At 41.0% G+C, this 20392-nt stretch overlaps 3 protein-coding genes across 9 annotated transcripts in view; 1 reads left to right on the plus strand and 2 right to left on the minus strand.

Annotated features, from left to right (window-relative positions):
- Positions 1-4571: 4571 nt before the first annotated feature.
- On the minus strand, positions 4572-8227 carry FEN1 (flap structure-specific endonuclease 1). 2 transcript variants are annotated; one of them, XM_075187948.1, is made up of 2 exons: positions 8137-8227; positions 4572-5926 (listed from the first exon to the last, which is right to left on the minus strand). In XM_075187948.1, exon 2 carries the CDS (start codon positions 5866-5868, stop codon positions 4720-4722), a length of 1149 nt encoding a protein of 382 aa, XP_075044049.1. In that variant the 5' UTR covers positions 5869-5926; positions 8137-8227; the 3' UTR covers positions 4572-4719. The 2 variants fall into 2 exon arrangements, with proteins under 2 accessions (XP_075044049.1, XP_075044050.1); XM_075187949.1 differs by lacking the exon at positions 8137-8227 and adding an exon at positions 7986-8057.
- A 123-nt stretch (positions 8228-8350) lies between these two features.
- Positions 8351-17020, plus strand: TMEM258 (transmembrane protein 258). The gene is made up of 4 exons (XM_075187951.1): positions 8351-8509; positions 13501-13610; positions 14548-14682; positions 16856-17020. The coding sequence occupies exons 1-3, from the start codon at positions 8366-8368 to the stop codon at positions 14672-14674; spliced, it is 381 nt and encodes a 126-aa protein (XP_075044052.1). The 5' UTR covers positions 8351-8365; the 3' UTR covers positions 14675-14682; positions 16856-17020.
- Positions 17021-17091: 71 nt separating this feature from the next.
- MYRF (myelin regulatory factor) overlaps positions 17092-20392 on the minus strand; it is a 125323-nt gene continuing 122022 nt past the window's right edge. For all 6 annotated transcript variants that reach the window (XM_075187943.1, XM_075187946.1, XM_075187944.1 and 3 more), the window contains 4 exons: positions 20164-20238; positions 19970-20072; positions 18703-18807; positions 17092-18286 (listed from right to left, as the gene is read on the minus strand). In XM_075187943.1, the coding sequence (XP_075044044.1) occupies positions 18203-18286; positions 18703-18807; positions 19970-20072; positions 20164-20238 (367 nt within the window). In that variant the 3' untranslated portion in view covers positions 17092-18202. The remainder of the gene's footprint in view (positions 18287-18702; positions 18808-19969; positions 20073-20163; positions 20239-20392) is intronic.

Raw genomic sequence — 20392 nt, forward strand, 5'->3', positions numbered from 1 at the left:
GATGGATGTATGTGTGAATTTTGTACAGGATTTGACTCACAATAACCAGTCAATAATTTACTTATATAAATTGGTGCTTTATTATTTTTATATATATATATGTGTTAACCCGTGCATGATACTCATGCATTCTAGTCAAATCAAGCTACTTAAGGTGTTAAAAAGGTTCTTGTCATGCATTTGGGCCATAGCCCAGGCCTCCTCAGGGGAAGAGCGTTACTTCCCGACGTAAGCGCCCTTTTTTAACGTGGTTTTGTCCACATGTCACCACCTCATCATTCTTCTCCATCGCCACATCTATCCAGATGTCTATCAAGACACAGGGATCTCTCTCAGCGATCCTGAGTATCACACTCCTCTCACTCTGTCAACCCCGCCAACCATCAACCACTCCCCCACTGTCACCCCCGGCAACCACCAACCACTCCCAACTGTCACTTCTCCTTCAAGAAATTATAAAGATTTTAAAAAAATATATATATAACACTTTTAACAATGAACAAATTAAATTAACAAATTAAAAACATCTTAGTATACCCAATTTCAGCCCTTTCTGAATTTTTTTCCCCACACACACTAAGAATTTAGTAGGTCAGTGTATAACTCCGCCCAGCAGGTGGCGCTGCAGCTTGATTTTATTTTTTCCACACACACGCCACTAGACATTTATATTATAGATTCTTCTTAGATAGGAATTGTTTGTATTCCTATAATAAAGCTTTCCATGTTGTTGTCTGCACTGCCTTAAGTCATCAAGTATCATTAAGTATCAGACAAAGCTAACATAATGGATTTACTGGATAGTTACAAGACTTTCTGTCCTGTCTGGTTTTATTATGAAGATATATTTCTAATCTCTGCAGAATAAGGAATCGTCACTTTACTACATGGATGGACTACAGGTGGCCCACCGACCCTGGTCTTGCAGGTTCCATTCTTATTAAAACGGGGAAGTCATTTTCTGCACAGTACAGGGAAGGTCACTGTGCTCTGCCACCTTCTTCTCTGCTGCCCTGTGAAGTCTGGAGGGTTACTCTTGCATCCCTCCCGCTACTTCAGGTTGCCCCACACGTCTTTACTACATTTGGATCATCTCTGTCAGAGACTAGGGGCAGACTTACTAAAAACTTCCAAAAATAAAGTTAGATTGGAAGTGTTGCCCATAGCCACCAGATTCTATCATTTATCTGATTGGTTGCCATTGGCAACACCTCCAGTTTCCCTTTGTAGAAGTTTTAGTAAATAGTGATTATGTAAAGTTAGTTAAATTCAGGAAATCTACTCCTAAGTGTCAGTGTGGTGGGATCCGAGAACTTTTACAATAGATACTATTGTGTCTCCATTACGCAACTGACCATAAAAACTGATTCCAGGACATTGGGTCTTGGGTCACAGGTTGTACCTCTGCTCTACAGTGCTAGGTAGGTAAACTATACCGCTTCCACTGTTGTGGCCTCTGGCTGCACAAGTTCCCATCTACATTACTATATTATGACTGATTTAAAATCTACAATTTGCTGACTAGGAACTTTAATGGGCTTATCTGTGGAATGAAGAGATTCATAGCCCTTGGCATTTGTTACATGCTTATTTAAGGTCTGAAAAATGCATCTAAACAGGTCTGATGCTAGATACCATTGTTCCTAGTTATCACGATACCCACTGTTGTTGTTACAAGCATTTGCTAGTAGCATTGTGCTCTATATTTTGCATTCTATGGGTACATACATTGGGGAAGTCCACAGTGAGCTCTTAAATGCTCATAATAAATACAATTGATGCGCACTAGTGGGTATGTGGACTGAAGAAAATAGTGGCCTGATACAGGCAGGACCAAATTGTCAGTAGGCAAAGTCAAATCACTATAAGGCAGGGTGCCATGAATGTGCCCCAGGTATAGGTGTATGTGTGGCATAGAAGTCACACAGCTGTATCTTTAGACACTGCTAGGCCACCCTCCAACATCGGCAAACACACCAGCAATGTGTTGCGAGACATACTGTACCTCCTCCCTGCAATAAGAACAAATTCCTGGTGGTGTGAGACAGTCCCTCACAGTCAGCAGATAGTGCTGTTCTCTCCTACCTGTTCTTGCAGCTTTAAAAAACAAAAAAAACACCTGCTGGTGACTTAAGACGAGTTGCTGCTTGGCTGGATCCTAGAATGTTAAGGCTGTTTGGAAAAGAGCTCCTACTCACCTGGAAAGCACAAAATAAAGCAACTCCCCCAACAGGGTTGGGTACGATATAACTATACTGAGAATTCCGACACGCAGAATTCCTGCAAAAAAAAAAGCGAAAGACTTAAAAAATTAAAGAAAATGAAACACTTACCCTCAAGCTGGCGCTGGAGATGACCGATGGAAACAGCATGGCGACAGCAAGGTATTCCAATGAAAGAACTGCAATTTGACGTCATTGCGACGTCTGTCAATCTAAATTTAAACCAGCAATGTGGGGACCACTAAGGTTAATTGTTTAAATACTTAATCCCACATTGCCGGTTTAAATCGTAAAAACGATTACCACCGCCCCAACCAGCCCTGAAATTAAATTAATAGTATGTTTAAAGAATAGGCCTCCACCCTACCAACCAAACTCAAAATTAAATAGCATTCAAGTTTAATAAATAGGACTCTTTTCCACAATGAGTCAACATTAATTAGCCCCATCAAACCGACATACAATCAATACCCTCAACATAACACCTCAAATTTAAGAGCCCCCCATAATGATTTCACAAATATAAAACAATTGAAAAATTACAAGGTGGTACCAAGGTGGTAGTCATCACATAAGACAGTTGGGTGGGGGGGTTTGATAATGTGTTTTGCTTTGATATTAACTACATTGTGGTACCTAATGTAGCAACACCATGTACTTTTGTAATACCGTGGCTTGGAAAATCTCTTATTCTAAAAACATGCTCATTTGCCTCATTTGAATACAGAAAACGTGAATATTTCACATGAAAAACTATTTGCAGGCTATGGGGTAGATTCAATTCCCTGCATTGTTCTTTAGAACAACACGGCCCACACACCATTACTACGGTAATAGCTGTGCATCATTACTGTTACTACGGTAATTTCTCCACCGAACTTTGCTCTCAGCTGTGTAGGGAATTGAATCTACCCCTATATTTTACGATGTGCTAGAGGTTGTTTATAGCCTTCATTCACAATAGCTAACAAGTGTCTCATGACATATAAACAATACTCCATCACCCTACCCCTCTCACCTACCTCCCCCTCACATCCAATGTTATTTTATTGCACTGTGATACGCTTTAAAGTTTGAATGGTTAGTGCAGTACTTGATGTATATAGTGTAGGATGTCATGTCTTGTACTTTATGCCCTGTATTGTACTAAAACGTATGCATGATCATGTCTTACGGTGTACTGTGTACACTTGAATGAAATGTATGAACTGTGTTTTTTGTACTTTATACAAAATAAAGCTACTTTTTCAATCAAAAAATGACATATAAACAATAGGACTGAAGCATCTTTGGATGCAGCCGAGACATTCCACACTGCAGAGTGACACCATCTATGGGAAGTGATACGCAGATTTATCTTTTTAACAGTTGGAAGCAATTTATAGATTTTAAGCCACAGGCCAAACTAGCACCATTATATCCACACTATATAACTTTGGTACTATTTGGATTAGCAAATGAGCCACTACCAGCACTGATCAGAGGTGGACCAGACATTGTGTGTTTGAGGTAGGGGATCAATGTGAAAAAACAGCATTATATGCGGCGGATGCTACTTTTCCAGGCAGACTGGAATGATTCCTTGGCCACACTGCTGACAGTTATTGGAGAATTTGGAAGTTCTGCCATAAGGATAAAATGGAAAAACAATCCACCCAGTTCCCTATGGATGTGGCTGATTGGGCACAACTCTTAGATAAAATACTCTACTTTCACAATTCCAAAAGCGTACGGTATTAACATATCTCTCCCACTGTGAAAGTTTACTTTTCTCCATAGAGAATGCCCTGGTAAATGAAGGAAAATGGGCCTTGTGGTTGATTAAGAGGTGTGTTGGCATCAGGATCAGCGATCGTTAAGCCTGCTCTAGTTTCAACTTGCTGTACGTGTGATCAGTGCAGAATTAACAAAGTACAAACAGCAAATACCAAAACCTGAATGTTTAATGTCCTCAGAACTAAGTCAGTGGTTTGTAACCAGCAGCCCAGAAGCCATATCTAGCCCTCTTGATAAAAGTAATTTCCTCGCTTTGGCCCTGTGATTCTGATTAGGTAGACTAAGGGTTTATATTATTTAGCAGGTTAATCCATAATTGTTGAAGTCTACTCCCTGGCTTGAATAGTCAGGTATAGGTTAATGACACTTCATGTTGCTGCTCTGATCTAATGATGTCGCCTGGTGCATCATTCCAAAATATGTGGCTTCAAATAAGAACAAAAAACACTTGTGAGAACACCATCGCAAAAAATAACGTTGTCCACCTCTGTTACGTCAGAGAACAGTCATAAAATGCTTTATAGACTGGTGTATGTAGTGGACCATTAAATAAAATTGTAGATTTGACCAAAGTATTTTCCATATTCGCATTTTAATTCGTCAAACCATAGTAAACAAACATTCAAATGAGTTTCTTTATATTTTTTGTGAACAGACATTTACACACATACTACTATCAAAAAACAGTTCCCAGTCTCCTCTCTGATCAGTCTATATCCACTTATTTGCCCCTCTTAAACTTCCTTGCTGGGGTGCCTGCAGTTTTTGCCTTTTTCTTGGCTGAGCCTTTAACATCCATCTCTTTCCTTTTGGTGGAGCTGATGGATCCAGTCACTTTGAAGAAGTCATCTAGTCGCCCCTGTGTGCTGCCATGACGGTTCTTAGACAGCTTCTTGGCCCCATTCCGTATACGGTCCTCACTGAATTGTTTTTCTCCACACATGAAGGCCACCAAAGCATCCTCATCTGGGTCAACCCACTTTAAATCCACGCTGTTTAAGTCAACCACCTCTGGCTCTATAAAGAGCTGTCGAGCCTCCTTGTGCAGCCAATTTTCAGGCACGGGGTACTTCTTAAGGTCTATATTATCAATGATCTCTTCAATAGTCTTATGTTGTCGGATCAGTTCTATAGCCCTCTTTGGACCAATACCTCGAATGGTCTCACAGTAATCACTGCCCAACAGTATACAGAGGTCTATAAACTGCTCTTGTGTGATACCGATTTCCTCCAGGGCCCGGCTGAGGTGAAACTCTTGGATAGGCAACTTCTTGGCCTCGCTAGCGGTGAGATGACGCAACAACAGAGGGGTGCCAAAGGTCAAAGCATCCATATCTTCAGTAGCTGCAGCGTAGACCTTTCCAGCTTTCACCAAGGCAGCACATGTAGCCTCTGCCTCGCAAGGTGCTTCCACATATGGGATGCCCATTAATCCAAGCAGTTTCTTGCACTCCTCGTTGTGCTGCTTTGTGACCTTCACAAGCCTCTTATTGAATTTCTCAATATTCTCCACTTCCCCCGCCTCTTGTGCAGCCTCTAGCTGCTTCTCCGCCTCTGCCCTCCTCTCACTGCGCTTGGCCAACTCGCCGAACTTCAGCTGTGGAGGCTTCCCATCAAACACATAAACTGGCTTTATACCGTGCTCCACCATGCGAATTGTACGATAGAACATGCCCATTAAGTGGCTGGTAGTCTCACCATCCTCATTCTGAAGCACGTTGCCATCCTGCCGTACAGCAATAAGGAACTGGTAGATACACATAGAAGCGTCCACTGCCACTTTCCGCCCAAAGTAACTCTTTATGTCATTGTCTTTTATGGCTCCAGGTGCCACGTCGGCAATCAGTTTGGCCAATCCTTGAATTCCCATTGCAGGATGGTACAGAAAGATGAAGTCTACAGGGCAAGTAAATTTATAGCTGACCAACCTGAAAAAAATAAGGAGTTTGTTTTTACATTTGTGATGGTACCGTGGATATCAATATATTGTATGTACATGCCTAAATACATACTGATGTTATTTAGAGATCATATAGTTTAGTAAGATTTGTCACTAATAAAGAAAATATAGAAGGAACAAAGATAATATAAAATTTTGTGTATGCGAGATGCTTTGTTTAATAACACACTATACTAATAGGTATAGCTTTTTTTGTATTAAAGATGACATTTAACTTTTGAGCAAATACATTTTTGACATATTGCGAAGTGCACTATATAAGTGCACAAACAAAAAAGTGGCTGATTGGAAGGGAAGATTGAGAATCATGCCGCATATTGCTCTAACATAACTCACTGTTTTCTAATGTTCAGGTGGAGAGAACATATAAGACAAGTATTTTTAAAACTTATAGAGTGCCCAAGACATTATATTAAAAAAAATTGTATAAATTCTGGTTCTAATGGTTCCTGGCTGATGCACTTCAGGTGCAGGGAAAATATGGAGGAAGGGTAGAGCGTATAAGGGATAACCAAGGTCAGTCACCAAGTTGATAAATGACCATGTCTAGGGCTCACAATTAGGGATCTATGGGGGACTACTACTCTGTTTATCAGGTTCCGAAATTCGGAGCTGGATCCCGACAGCTAACACCATCTGAAGATAACGTTAGCCTCTCTATCCAATAGGGGGAGCATTGCAGTAGAGGAATCTTCTAATTCCCTCCCGTATTGCTCCCCATCGTCAATTGACCAAGGCAAAAAGAACCTATATGTAAAGTGATGCTGATCACTTAACTAGAAATTATTTGCTGGCACAGGCTCCTATTGAAGCCTCTGTCCCAACTAATCAATTGGCACATTAATTAATTTCTTATTATTGAAATAAAAACTATAACATGAGCAATATACAATGTATTATAAATAGACATGCCTCCTAGGATCCTGTAAGTAGCACTTGTCAAGTTGACACTGCAAATTGACTTGTACACTGTGGGGATATTGATGGTGACATAACTGTGGATAAACTATGTTGATATTGACTAGAATACAATATATTTTTCCAAACTGCATAACACTCAACCTTTTTGATTTTAAATTTGCACCTAAGGATACATTAAGCATCTTAGGAATGTTGGTTTCACTAGGAATACCTTTTTTTTTGTTTACCCTACTTAAGCAAATAATATATGTATGCAGGCTATAATAATGTGAATATATTTTGATTGGTATGGCATGTGTTAACATTACAGACATGCAACCACAGGCTGTAACACTAGAAGTGTTGTGGAAGATATCTCAGTCTTACTAGACCCTGATCATCTGTATTGCTCTACACCCCAGTGATTCATTTTACTACAACGTCAAAATAAAATATAATGCATGCATCTGGATCTAGGAAAAAACAGAACCATTCACATGATACTATAAATATAAGCAGTTATGAGCACAGTGGCTCAGTGGTTAGTACTTCTGCCTCACAGCGCTGGGGTCAGGAGTTCAATTCCCGACCATGGCCTTATCCGTGTGGAGTTTGTATGTTCTCCCCTGTGCTTGCATGGGTTTCCTCCTACTCTCCAAAAAAAAACACACTAGTAGGTTAATTGGCTATTAAATTGACCTTAGTCTCTCTTGATCTGTGTGTATCTGTGTTAGGGAATTTAGACTGTAAGCTCCAATGGGACTGATATGCGCGAGTTCTCTGTACAGCGCTGCGGAATCAGTGGCGCTATATAAATAAATGATGATGATTTATATAAACTGGCTGTATACAGTCAAACAAATGTGCCAATTAATACTAAAAACAATTAGCACTCTGTCCTATTGGATTCCGATTGGGGATGGAGCAGATATCGAGGTGGGTATAACTGTGATCATAAAGGGCCTCATTAAACTGTGCTAGAGGACCTTTCCAGTTACACCCTATATATGGGGGCATCTTAATTGTGATCCTCCCCCCATCTCTTTCTGATCTAGTGTATGGGACATTATGGGGAATCTCCCCCCACTAACAGCAATATAACAGCTGCCTCAGTGAGCTGTAATGACCTGTAGTTCTTGCCGATGTGTATAGAAAGCTGCATGTCACATCCATATACACCAGAATGACAGCTGTGCTGCCCTATGGGCACAGTGATATAAGCACAGTGATGACCATATGACACCGGAGAAGACCGCTCAGCACCGATCTCATACTCACCACGTCCCAGGATTTTCGCGGGCAAGTGCTGATGTCACACAATTTCCCGCCACTCTGTCAGGTCGCCGACATTGGACGCGACAGCGACTCTGATTGGCTGACCTGTACAGCTGTGCGCTGTGATTGGTTAACGTGGACCATGTTGCACGCCATTGGGAGGATTGGGTTTCAGGAAACGGCGCCATGATGGGGTTGGCAGTGAGAATGACAGGTGCCGCGCTGTGATTGGATGCTTTGCTTCCTCGGCCTCTGTGATTGGCTTCCCGGGATTCTGGACGTTTGTTCCGCTTCCAGCATCCCTTGCGTCCTCTTTCCCAGCCGTGTTCACTGTAGGAGACGTGGCGGAACCGGGAGCGGTGTCACCGGAGACATGGTGAGGAGAGGGCTGGAGGCTGGTGGTGTAGTGCGGGGTATTATACTGGTCGTAGGCATCACTGGGACCTGTGGGCTGAGGTATAATCTACGTGTACAGGAGTAATCCCCACACACAGCAGGTCATGTGACCCCAGGAGCTGGGAATCCGGGTCCTCGTTAAACTCTCTCTGCCTGGCAGGGAATGCTGGGACTTGTAGTCCTACACTAGCTCAATCCGCCAGGTTGTGTTATCCTGGCCCAGTGTCTCCTGTCCTTATAGTAGGTGACTGAGTCTATCTCCCTGCTGTCACTATTTTTTTTTCCCCAAATATCACCACTATCAAATATCATCATCATCATCATCATCTATTTATATAACGCCACTAATTCCGCAGCGCTGTCCAGAGATCTCATTCACAGCAGTCCCTGCCCCATTGGGGCTTACAGTCTAAATTCCCTAACATACACACACAGAGAGACTAGGGTCAATTTTGATAGCAGCCAAATAACCTACCAGTATGTTTTTTTTGGAGTGTGGGAGGAAACCGGAGCACCTGGAGGAAACCCACGCAAACACGGGGAGAACATACAAACTCCACACAGATAAGGCCATGGTCGGGAATCGAACTCATGACCCCAGTGCTGTGAGGCAGAAGTGCTAACCACTAGGCCACTATGCTGCCCACTGCCACAGTGCTGCACAGTAGGATTTCCCCTCATACTTGACGCAGTCTCCCTGTCCAGATTTATTCTCTGGCCTTTTATTAATATTTAAAAGGAGTTTTTAAAGTGAAATACAGTTACTTTATAACAAGGTTGAGGTTCATAGGTTCATTAAAACTGCTCAGCAACGAAGTGACCCAGACAATGGTTTTTATGCTGAGACTGGTAATTCCACTGGTCTGGTCTCTAGTCTGAGTGGTAAAAATGTGTACTGGATACTTTTATTGTAAATAAATGCATAAAAAAACGCAGACACATGATATGTGATGGTAACTTGCACAAAATAAGATGAGGGATTGGATGTTCACATAATGACAGCTCTGGGTGCTATTTGTGTTTTTGTATCGTTATTACAATTACAGACTCCACCCCCCCTCCCGCTGCTGATCAATTAAGTAACAACAAAAAAATATATCTAAATCTTTGGGCTAACAGTGCTGAATGTGCAGGAGCTGTATGATATTTTAACAAAATGAACATGTATGTTTGATATGCTCAGAATTATCTATCAAAGAACACACATGCTTGAAATAAAATGTATTTTTGGATGATCTTTATTATTAATTATGTGAGATTTTGTTGTGAAAAAGAAAGAAGACAAACCAAGGGGTCGGTATACCTCTGTGCAAACACTTTACTGCTGTAATGTAAAGTAATCCAGGATCTTAGATATTCCACTTGGATTAACAGGCCAACAGTCTGTTGACTTAGATGGCATATTTATCGAACCTTAAAACATGCAGACACTACTCTTTCCTCATGGTTTAAGCATTTTTTAGTTTCCTAGGCTTCTGTTAAATTTCAGAGATATATCCTGCATTAGTATTGCAGAATTCCCAGAATTCTCAATGGGACTATGGTCTGGGCTAATTTATCAAGCTCGGAAAAGCTTAGCTGAAGATGGCATTAATGATTCTATCCTATGGGGGAGCATCACAGATGACGGATCTTCAGATCCATTTCCGTCAGGCTTTCTGTTTCCTCTTCATTATCTAATGAACCTGACTAAGCGCATGCGCGACCTATGGTAAAGACTTCAGGTCAGAACTGAAACACAAGTGTAACAGGGTCATCTTGGGACAGCGTTTTATGGTATGTGCTGTCTCAGCATGACTTTTTGATAAATGGCCCCCAGTACTTTATCCCTAATTGCTGTGAAAAGTGTGGATAAGGGATGATGTATGTGCCAGTCTTGCGGTGACTCATAAATAGACTCTTTGGCCTCCCCATACACTAGTGCACTCCTTAAAAGTTTTGCTAAAAACCAGATATAACCTATCCCAAAGAAGTCGCTTCAAATCAAGTCACCCTTTTATTATTCTTCAATGGTGTGCAGTAGGATATCTCTGTGATTATGACAGTAGGCCAACAGCCATGTCACCCACTATACTTTGTGATATTTTAAGACAAGGTTTTGAGCCTTGCAAAAGTGCATGTAATGTATGTAAAATGGTTGTTGACTTATTGCCAATCAATTTGGTCCCCTGTTATCTTGAGTCAGTGTCTTTCCCTGTTTTTTTCTAGGGGGTTGTTTTGTGGTTTGTTTGTTTGTTTGTTTTTTTTTTTTAAGCCTTATCAATAATATATAAAACAAACTTAATCTCTGGCGCTAATGTGGAGCTCAAATGTCTATATGGGAGACACAATAACTTCCAGGTATCAAATGCAGCAACTCCCAATAGGAGGTAGTGTTAGACCTCCCAACAAGATAGACAAAAAGAAAACAGATAGTCGCGCAGAAGTTGCCTAATTAGGCATTTAATAAAGATTAAAATAAACAGAATAAAAATCTTCAAATACGATAAACCACAATAGATATATCATAGAATATAAGCCTGTATATACACTTGTCCTTAAAGGACAAGAATAAAGAGCTCCGATGTCAATTCAATAAAGAACGGACCACATAGCTTCAATTGCAAATATATGTATACACACAGATAGATATAACCTGATAAATTATATAGCACCAGCTGGTAATGGTTGTTTGTAAAATCATTGAATTTGCGTTCTTTCCAGATCGTAAATTACTAATATATAGGCATGCAATCGCCGGCTTAAATGAGCAGGGGTTTTCTTCTAATAGATGAAATTTCTTACCGTAGCCGCGGCTTAGATGTAACTTGAACCCTGCATATAGAGCCACAGTCCGTAAATGAAGCTTCCAACTGAGGTACTGTTTCTTACCGCAACAGCGGCTATCTCAAATAAAAGTCCACATACCTCTGTAGTTGGAGATGGTTCCGTGATTGCAGCCAGCGATAGGCGGATTGCATGCCTATATATTAGTAATTACGATTGCTTGATCTCTATCAGGACAGTTCTCAGGATACATTCTATGAAGTAACAAGTTTTATTGCATGTACATGTGTATTTTTTTCTAATCATCATCTAAGTGGAAGCTTCCTTTTTTTTCCTTTCAGTCTGGAAAGAACGCAAATTCAATGATATATCTATTGTGGTTTATCGTATTTGAATATTTTTATTCTATTTATCAATACTATGTGTTACCTTTTAAAGGGCTTGTGAGCTAGCATGCCTCAGTCTATTTAAACTGGCTATCCAGTGTTCTCCGATAAATCAGATTGCAGTACGTTTTTAAGGACAGAGAAGGTTGAGCTGCATGCATACAAGATAATCTACAAACCTATCAATAGAAGCTGATTTGTGATTTAAGCCATCTATAAATATGGGAAAACCGTATGGAGACAAGAACATTGCCTTAAGGAGGACCCCCAGGTAACATCTAAGAGGGCTAGAATTAAAGCCACAGATGGACACAAACAAGGATCTATTTAATAATTAGGAGTGAAATCACTTTAATGCATGTGTTTAAATACCCGAACATTGAAGTTTGCTTAACAGTATTATACGATGCAAATCTGGAAATAATGACCGGTCAACTGTCCATGTTCCATTTCATACTGCATTTCATTACAGATCTTCAATTGAGTTTTAACAATTGAATGGTTTGGTCATGGGCGAGATTAATACAGACTAAAGAAATCCGTTTTATAAATACTGCCGATATGGTAATTATTCCACAATTTTGGATAATGGAGACAGTGAAGAGATCTTTCCAAGCTTTATATATATATATATATTGCTTCTGTCACCACTTTTGTGGACCCGAAAGACTCTAGCCATTTTGTATGCCCTGAAAAATTGACCAGATGAGAAAATCGTTTAGTGAGGAGACAGCAGGTTTACCAAGGACCGAGCCCTAAGGCTTAGATTAACTCCATCTGGTCTGGCACATGTTGACTATTACCTCATAAACAAACATTCTCCGTTTCACATACTGGAGTGAATGTGTGGTTATATTTTGTTGGGGGGGAGGTGTTATTAATGTGCTCAAAAACGGCATTGGAATGATAGTTGCAGTTCTGTCTGGTTAATAAAGATTAGCGCTCCCCATAGAGTGTTCATTGAGCAGCCAATAGCAGTGTTGTCAGAGATTAATGTGGTTTCCTGATAGCAATAGACCCAAATAAATAATTAATGACTTTGAAGAACTTTGCAGGATTTGAAGTGTTTTGGTGAAAATTGTCAGAATATTATTGGGCTTTGGCTACAACTTTTTGCCTAATGCTTGAACATCTTCAGCAGAGTCACTTACTTTCCATCAGTCTGTAAGATCTGTTACCCAGGGAGCCCCACACACACCGAGACTGTGGCTAAAACTAAATGGTTTTATCTATGGCCATTATACTGACCCATTACTTTTAATTAGGTATATTTTATTCAAGTGTTTGTCTTGATTTTCCACCAGTCCTGATGGCCATTTGTTCAATCGTAATAAGTTGTTGATCAAAATTGCAAGTTAGTTTGGTGGAAACACAGTGATTGTACAATCAATATGGTCAGCTTAAAAGAAATTGTTTTTCTAAATCAGTTGTTTAGTAGTTATTATGTACAACATAGCAGTACTCCATATCATTGAAGACGGTGATGTAATTCTGCCATTTGGGTATGCAAAAAAAAAAAAAAGATTATGGGATCTTTGCAATTTCCATTTTCTTTGCTTTCCCTGAAGAATTACTGTGGTTTAACAAACTTTTTATTTTGGCCAGGGGTAATAAATATAAATATTGCCCACTTACAGTGCACTCCTGTCTGTCTGTCTGTCTGTCTGTCTGTCTGTCTGTCTGTCTGTCTGTCTGTCTGTCTGTCTGACTGACATGTCTGCAGAAGATAGATAAATTACCTGGATCCACACTGTTTAATGAATAAGACTGCTTGTGTTATTGTAGATCTCATCACTGACCTCACCCTCTTTATCCACAGGAGCTGGAAGCAATGAGCCGATATACAAGCCCGGTGAACCCGGCAGTGTTCCCGCACCTCACCGTTGTGCTGCTGGCCATTGGCATGTTTTTCACAGCCTGGTTCTTTGTGTATCCTTTTATTGTGAAACAAAGTCACTGTGTATGATGACACTGATGATCTAATCTCTCTGGCTCTTTCATGTCCTGTTCACCAAACAGATGTAGATGGAAACTTTAAAATGGGCCCTGGAAACGAGGACTTTTAACTCTATGTAGTTATCATTTAGTGGTGTAGATAATTTATAACTACTTCCTGTCTTCCCACAATCTCATCATCATCAACATTTATTTATATAGCACCAGCAAATTCCGTAGCACTTTACAATTGGGAACAAACAGTAATAAAACAATACTGGGTAATACAGACAGAGAGGTAAGAGCTGCCCCCTCCACTGGAACAAGCTCCCTCCCTCCATCAGAACTTCTGTCCAGTTTCAAACGGGCCCTAAAAACCCACCCTTTTCTTAAAGCCTTTCTGTCTCCCACTTAACTTCCTACCTTATCTTCTGCCTCCGTCCCCCTACTCTCCCTCTCTCCCCTGCGTCTCACTGTCTGTCCACCCCTCCCCTTAGATTGTACGCTCCTCTGAGCAGGGCCATCTCTCCTCCTGTTTCCACCACTTCTAACTCTGCTCTCCAGCTGCTTAGCCCTCCTGCTCGACGGTCCTCCACCCCACGTTCACTCTCGCTCCCTCCTCCCCCCTGGGGGTCTCCCTGTCTTCCGCGCCCTCCTTCTTGAGCCCGTCGTTTGCGGATCCTCCCTCCCCTTCCCCGCCCTCTCTAGCTGTGCATTGACCTTACTGAGTTGCTGTGCTTACTGTTTTCTGTACTAATAATAATAATAGTTGTGAGCACTTTTCTTTTGCTCACTGCCAGAACTGCTAGGAATACTGTACAGCGGGGATGGGGAATCCTTCCTATACCAGCCATGGCAGAGCTGCCCGATTCTTATCAGCCAATCATAATTTGCCCGTCTCTGCTTTGCATTCCTTAATGTTCAACTACAGCTATGAGGTGACGTCCACAAAATACACAAGGGATGTGTACAAGGAGCTGCTTATCTCGCTGGTAGCCTCGCTCTTCATGGGATTTGGGGTCTTGTTTCTTCTGTTGTGGGTTGGGATCTATGTGTGACCACCGGGGTAAGTAAATTATACTGTACTGAGATTGTTTCCAGTAATATATTGTGTGTATGTCAAGGCATTGTATTGTTTTAGCTATGCTAAGGATTAATAGGAACTGCTGTCATTAAAGCGTATCCATTGTGGATGTAGTGGTTTGATGGGTCAAACCATTGTTTAGCCAATCAATACACAAGTGACTAAGAACATCTGTGAGGCAAAGGATAAAAAAAAATTGATGTATGGTTATTATATATATTGATCTTCCTGTATCAGTGTCCAGACATCACTACTATTATATCAGCTGCTTGACCTTGTTGAAGACGGCTGTTGGGTCCTTCCTGGACAAATCCAGACACTGATAGATTGAATACACCACCACATGACACTCGCCATCCTACACTTTCTGTAATAGTCTAGTATGCGCAAAGGTCTTTCCTCTGTAGAGGAAGATACATCAATGGGAAAATAACCTGCACATATTCGCTAAATAAATGATAAACAACTGAATATATTTTATTACATCATTAACCAAAATTCTTAAATAACTACTCCAGGCTTAAAAAAAAAAAATCCCTCCCCCCTGATTAGCATAAATACAGGATTGTCAGGGACAAAAACAATATTTGCAATACAATCGCATCATCCACTGTATCGGTCCTTGGCGAGCTGTTAGCTAGTGAGTACAGGGGATTTGCAGGGGTCCAGGGAAGGGAAGGAGTTTTTATTAGAAGCAACTGAAGAGTGAACTGAACAACAGTACAGAACCATTAGAACCCTTCACTGTTGGAAACATTCAGGGCCATAGTTTTTTAGGTTGGGGCTACACATGTCCTTATCCATTTATCAAGGACTATTTTCCCCCTGCCATATAATTTCCTCCACTGCTCAGTAATCCATTGCCTATGCACTTAGCACCATTGAACTCGTAAACGTGCATTGCCGGATGTGTGGAGTGGTTTTTGCTCTGCAAGCCGACTCTATCTTGTTCTGTAGATTTTTTTTCATTCTTTCACATGTAAACCGAATCTCCCCATCAACCTTGGTTGAATCCAGTGGTTCCCAAACTTTTTCAATTCGCGGAACCCTTAGTATCCATAATTTTTTCAAGGCACCCCTCAAAAAATGGGACCGCTCTGTAATTATTTTGAAGTATTAGAGTCAAAATAACGTAATAAGTATTTAGGTCAGGACAGAAATACTTAGTCAGTTGTTTGCAAAAATAATACACATAAATCCAAGGGAAAAGAATATTTTTATATTTTTTTTTTCAATTATATTTCTGTCAAAGAATAATTTATAGCTAATAAGAGGAATAAAATCAAACAAAATAAAACATGTACAAAAATCATCACACTGTCTGCCCCTCTTCATCCACACACACACTCTGTCCCTCATACTTGGTCTTCTTTCTTCTGTCTTCTCTTCTATCTTCTTACCAATCCGGTGGTACCGGGGACCCAGCATCATCCTCTCTCCTGCCGCTTCTCACTGAATATGTCGGGCGTGATGACATCGCGCCGACATTCAGTGAGGAGGATGCGGGGTCCCGGGCGCCACTGGATTGGTAAGTCGTTTAGTTTTTTTTTTGCCCTCTGGCCGTAGCACCCCTGTGGCAGCGCCGTGGCACCCCTGGGAGCCGCAGGTTTAATCACAGATGGCAGCTGTCACTCCTGCATTAGGTGTTTCTTGGACTGAGTTGTCATTTGTTCGTGTGTGCATTTATTGTATGATTCTTGTTCCTAAATTGCTAAGTTTTTAAATCTGCCGTTTTCTGCTGTCACATCCTCCCTACTACCAGTAGCATCAGTATGCTGATGAGGAGGCAGATTGAGTGGCACTCTAGTAGTGTAAAAAGGATTACTCCCCGCACTTGGCTTTAATATGTAGATAGAAAAGGCAAGTGTTACACATGATCGCCCAGACAAACCAATGTAGTTTTGCATGTGTCCTTGGTTTACATATGTTTGTACATGTGGCATATAAAAAAATCTACATTGCTGCTTTTACATGGCTCTTCCTAATGTGCACATTTAACATTATCCAGGCTTACATCTCAGCCTGTCCTGAAATGCTACCATGTTTTTGCTGTGTCTTCTCAGTATGTATATCAGAAACCTGTGACTCTTCAGCTTGTCGCTTAAGCCTGGTGTACACAAGTAATGTTTTTCTTTCATTTTTATTACTTTTTCAGGTCCCTGCCAGGGTCAGATATATTTTTTTTTTTCTACTGCCGTGTTTGGGGACCAGTACTGTCCATGGGTCGTGGTGTCCACTCAGTTGTTGCACTGTCAGTTCTGCGATGGAGATTCTCTCACGGTGAATTGCTCACCGGTCACAATAAAACACTTTAATACTATGACGCTCGCAATGTGATTTGTGTCTCCCTGTGATATCACCGTATCCACAGCCACATAAGACCAGTCAGAGTACAAATAATTATTTATATATTTATATTGTGGGTATTTATATGCAGACAGGATTTTTTTTCAGTCCCTAAGAATCAGGTAAGAGGAAGGTGGGAGAACAGTGCAAGGAGAGTAGCAAGGAAAATATAAATACAAATTGGGAAATTTAAAAAAAAAAAAACAACAAATATTAAAATGCTTTGAGCTCATAGGTCCAGGTAAAAATGGCAGTTTATCCCTTCCAATACTATAGGTCTGGACACAAGGTAATGAAAGGGTTAAAATGCTACAATGCAATTAGTGTCTTAATTACTGTAAGAAAACCATATTTACAGGATTTTAACATTAAGAGCAGAAATGACTTCAGAGACTTTTTTTGGGGTGTCCGGTATCTGGTCCTTTATAAAGTCACTACTTTCTGCACAGCGTCAGCACGCCGGGTGCTCAGAGTTTTTGGTGCGCTGCCTTCACCATCAAGCGCTCATGACGGCCTCTTTTCAAAGGCAAAATTTTGGTCCTCACTGCCATGTTAAGATTAAGTGCACTTCTGCGGTTAGAGAATTAAATACAAAACAGACAAGGGAAAAAAAAAAAGATTTCACATAAAATACAACAAAACACGAAATCTTCCAATATCTCAGTAACTTGAAATGTAATCTGCAGCCTTTGGCTTAGTGGCAGCATCTGACAGTTCAGGCTGCTTAGTTACAAAGGCCTGCAGGGATCGATAACAAAATTGGGAGACGGTAACTTCAATCAAGGATGGGGAGGGTCACGCATAAAGGGAAGTTTGTAACAGAATCATAACATTAAACATGTAGAAACTTATTAGCATAGGGGAGAAGCTGCACCCATCCTCAGCCTTTAAGTTCCCCTTTATTGGACTAGCGAAATCCCATGTTTCCCGCGTGGGGGATAATTCCCTGTGTCTCCAGTGTGAAAGCCCTCTGATTTCCAGTCGGTCCCAGTTGATTTCAGTGCTGCTTGGTTTGGTCCAGTGTTGCACATCCAGTGAGGGGTGGGGATAGCCCGTAGCTGCCCGCAGTCTGGGGGGTGGGGGGGGGGCAAGGCGGCACATTTTCTGTGTCCAGTAGGAGGGAGACCTGGGGTGTTCCAGCTGTTCAACCAGCGTATCAGTTGCAGAGTCGATAAAAGCTGAAATAATAGTCTGTAACTTGTGTAGAATCCACAGAGATATCATAACATCCTGCTGTACCCTGTGAAAGACAGAAAGAGGGACGGTCAGAGAAGACCACTTCATACGAGACATGGACTCTGCCTAAGTATTGTACAACTAGAGGGTACTAGAGAAGGATCGTAGTGCTACAACTGTTAGCTAACCTGTGACACTCTAGGTGTTGTGAAACTACAAGTCCCAGCATGCTTTGCCAATATATAGCAGCTTATTGCTGGAAGGGTATGCTGGGACTTGTAGTTTCACAACACCTGGAGTGTCACAGGTTAGCCAACACTGACTTAGTCTGTCTTTTCCACTAATGCTGATAATGTAGGTATACTTGGTGCCTGCATTCTGGGACTGAATTGTGATGACTTTGGCACCTGGTAACACAAGCTAATGCTTACTTGCTATAAATACACCAGGGACGCTGGTGTTTAGATTTGTATTGCTCACCGGAGGCGAAACTTGCAGGTGAAAGGTGAAGTCCTGAGAGGGAACCAGTTGGAGAGACCACAAATGGTGAGAGGATGGGACTGGCTGGGTACAAGCTCCAGAGACCTGGTGGAGAAAGACAGTGTTTCCATCACATCCCATTACTTGTTCTACCTCTCAAACTACCTGAATACTTTTGAGTTTTCGCAGACTTGTATAAAGGAACTTCTATCAAAATCCTCTTACTTTATAATGAAAGTGTATTTTCTCAATCATAGACATTTATTTACTCATTAAGTTTCCCACTAATTAATGTATTGCTGTATACATTATTGTGTAGATGGATATCCTACTAATAGTAAATGTGAAATGGTCATACCATAGAGAAGTAAAAGATCCAGTTAATTGTTGGCAGCATTTGGGGATATGCAGTGGCTCTGAGGGACAAAAGCTACTCTGATGGCAGCTGCAGCTTATTACAATAAAACTGGAAACATTGAAACTTGTGCAAAATTCTATCCACACCATGTACATAATGGCTATGTTACAAATATAGAAAGGTACTGTTAGCTGCAAAACTGTCTACCAATGCACAGACGGTGAATATTTGCACATGTATTGTAATTCAGAAATGGCTGACAATCACTACGCCCCCCCCCCCCATATAGCTGAATACATGAAATCATTGAAACAAAGACAGAGTTTGTATATAATAATAACAAAAGCTAGGAAAACCTCCATTGGAAGTAGATTGAATTAACTTATAATACACGAGTGTAAATAAATATATATATATATAATTAATGAATTTCATGTCCCCTTGAATTTGTTGCCAGTATAAAATATAAACAACTCCTTGGTGACCTTAATATCACACATTTCAAGTGCAAAATAAAATTGATAAATGTGAACAATGTAACATAACCTACCACCACCCTTACTCTGAGCATCCCATCACCTACATTTGTTTAACCCTGGGTGGTCTTGCTCATCTGTGAAAACAACGTTGCCCTCCTAATGTCAGGTTTAGATAGAGGTAGAAATGATACACACTTTTGATAAGTGGAATGAAATTTGGGAAGTTTGCACCCAGCTATCTGTAGTAAACACCTTAGCAATCTACTCACCATTATAAGACACCTGGCTTTCAGGCTACTTACTGTATCCTTCAAGAGAGTCATCTGTACATAACAATGGCAGAGATTCCCCCCATGGAGATAAAGGAGACCCTGCATGTGTGTGATCAGCATTAAGGGCTGCAGTGATTACCACTGGGCCATGTACCTACCTGAGAGCAGCTCTGAATTTCCGAAGCGATTCTGGTTACAGGTGTGTCGCAGGCTTTTCCTGCAGTTGTTTCACACAAATTGACTGACACAGGAACGGAGGAGCTGTCAGGACATAGAAAGACATAGGATTAGTGCCAGTACACGCCACATGGAAGCGGAACATGCTGAAGACATGTCACAGGTAAGCACTCACTTGAGCTCCAGTGTTAGACTGCCGGTCAATGAGCTGTACTTGCTCAGAGGGAGTGAAAATGTGTAATTCCCTGCACTGTGAATAGAGACAGAAACATGGGCCGGTTACTTGTGCTCTGTAATGACTCAATGACATTTTGTTATTCAAAGGAACGTATCCAATGTTTTCTTGTGTGAACAAGATCCACGATTATAATATTTATTTTGTATCCTTAACATCCAACACATTG

The sequence above is a fragment of the Mixophyes fleayi genome, chromosome 10 (genome assembly GCF_038048845.1).
Source record: "Mixophyes fleayi isolate aMixFle1 chromosome 10, aMixFle1.hap1, whole genome shotgun sequence".
Classification (NCBI taxonomy): domain Eukaryota; kingdom Metazoa; phylum Chordata; class Amphibia; order Anura; family Limnodynastidae; genus Mixophyes; species Mixophyes fleayi.

Coding starts and splice junctions, on each gene's coding strand:
- FEN1 (XM_075187949.1), bottom strand. CDS start 8,020: ATGCAGCTTTCTATACACATCGGCAAGAACTACAG. Junction 5,927..7,985: donor CACATCGGCAAGAACTACAG/GTCATTACAGCT, acceptor TATTTTTTTCAG/GTTGGTCAGCTATAAATTTA.
- TMEM258 (XM_075187951.1), top strand. CDS start 8,366: ATGCTTTGCTTCCTCGGCCTCTGTGATTGGCTTCCCGGGATTCTGGAC. Junction 8,510..13,500: donor GCGGTGTCACCGGAGACATG/GTGAGGAGAGGG, acceptor CTTTATCCACAG/GAGCTGGAAGCAATGAGCCG. Junction 13,611..14,547: donor TTCACAGCCTGGTTCTTTGT/GTATCCTTTTAT, acceptor GTTCAACTACAG/CTATGAGGTGACGTCCACAA.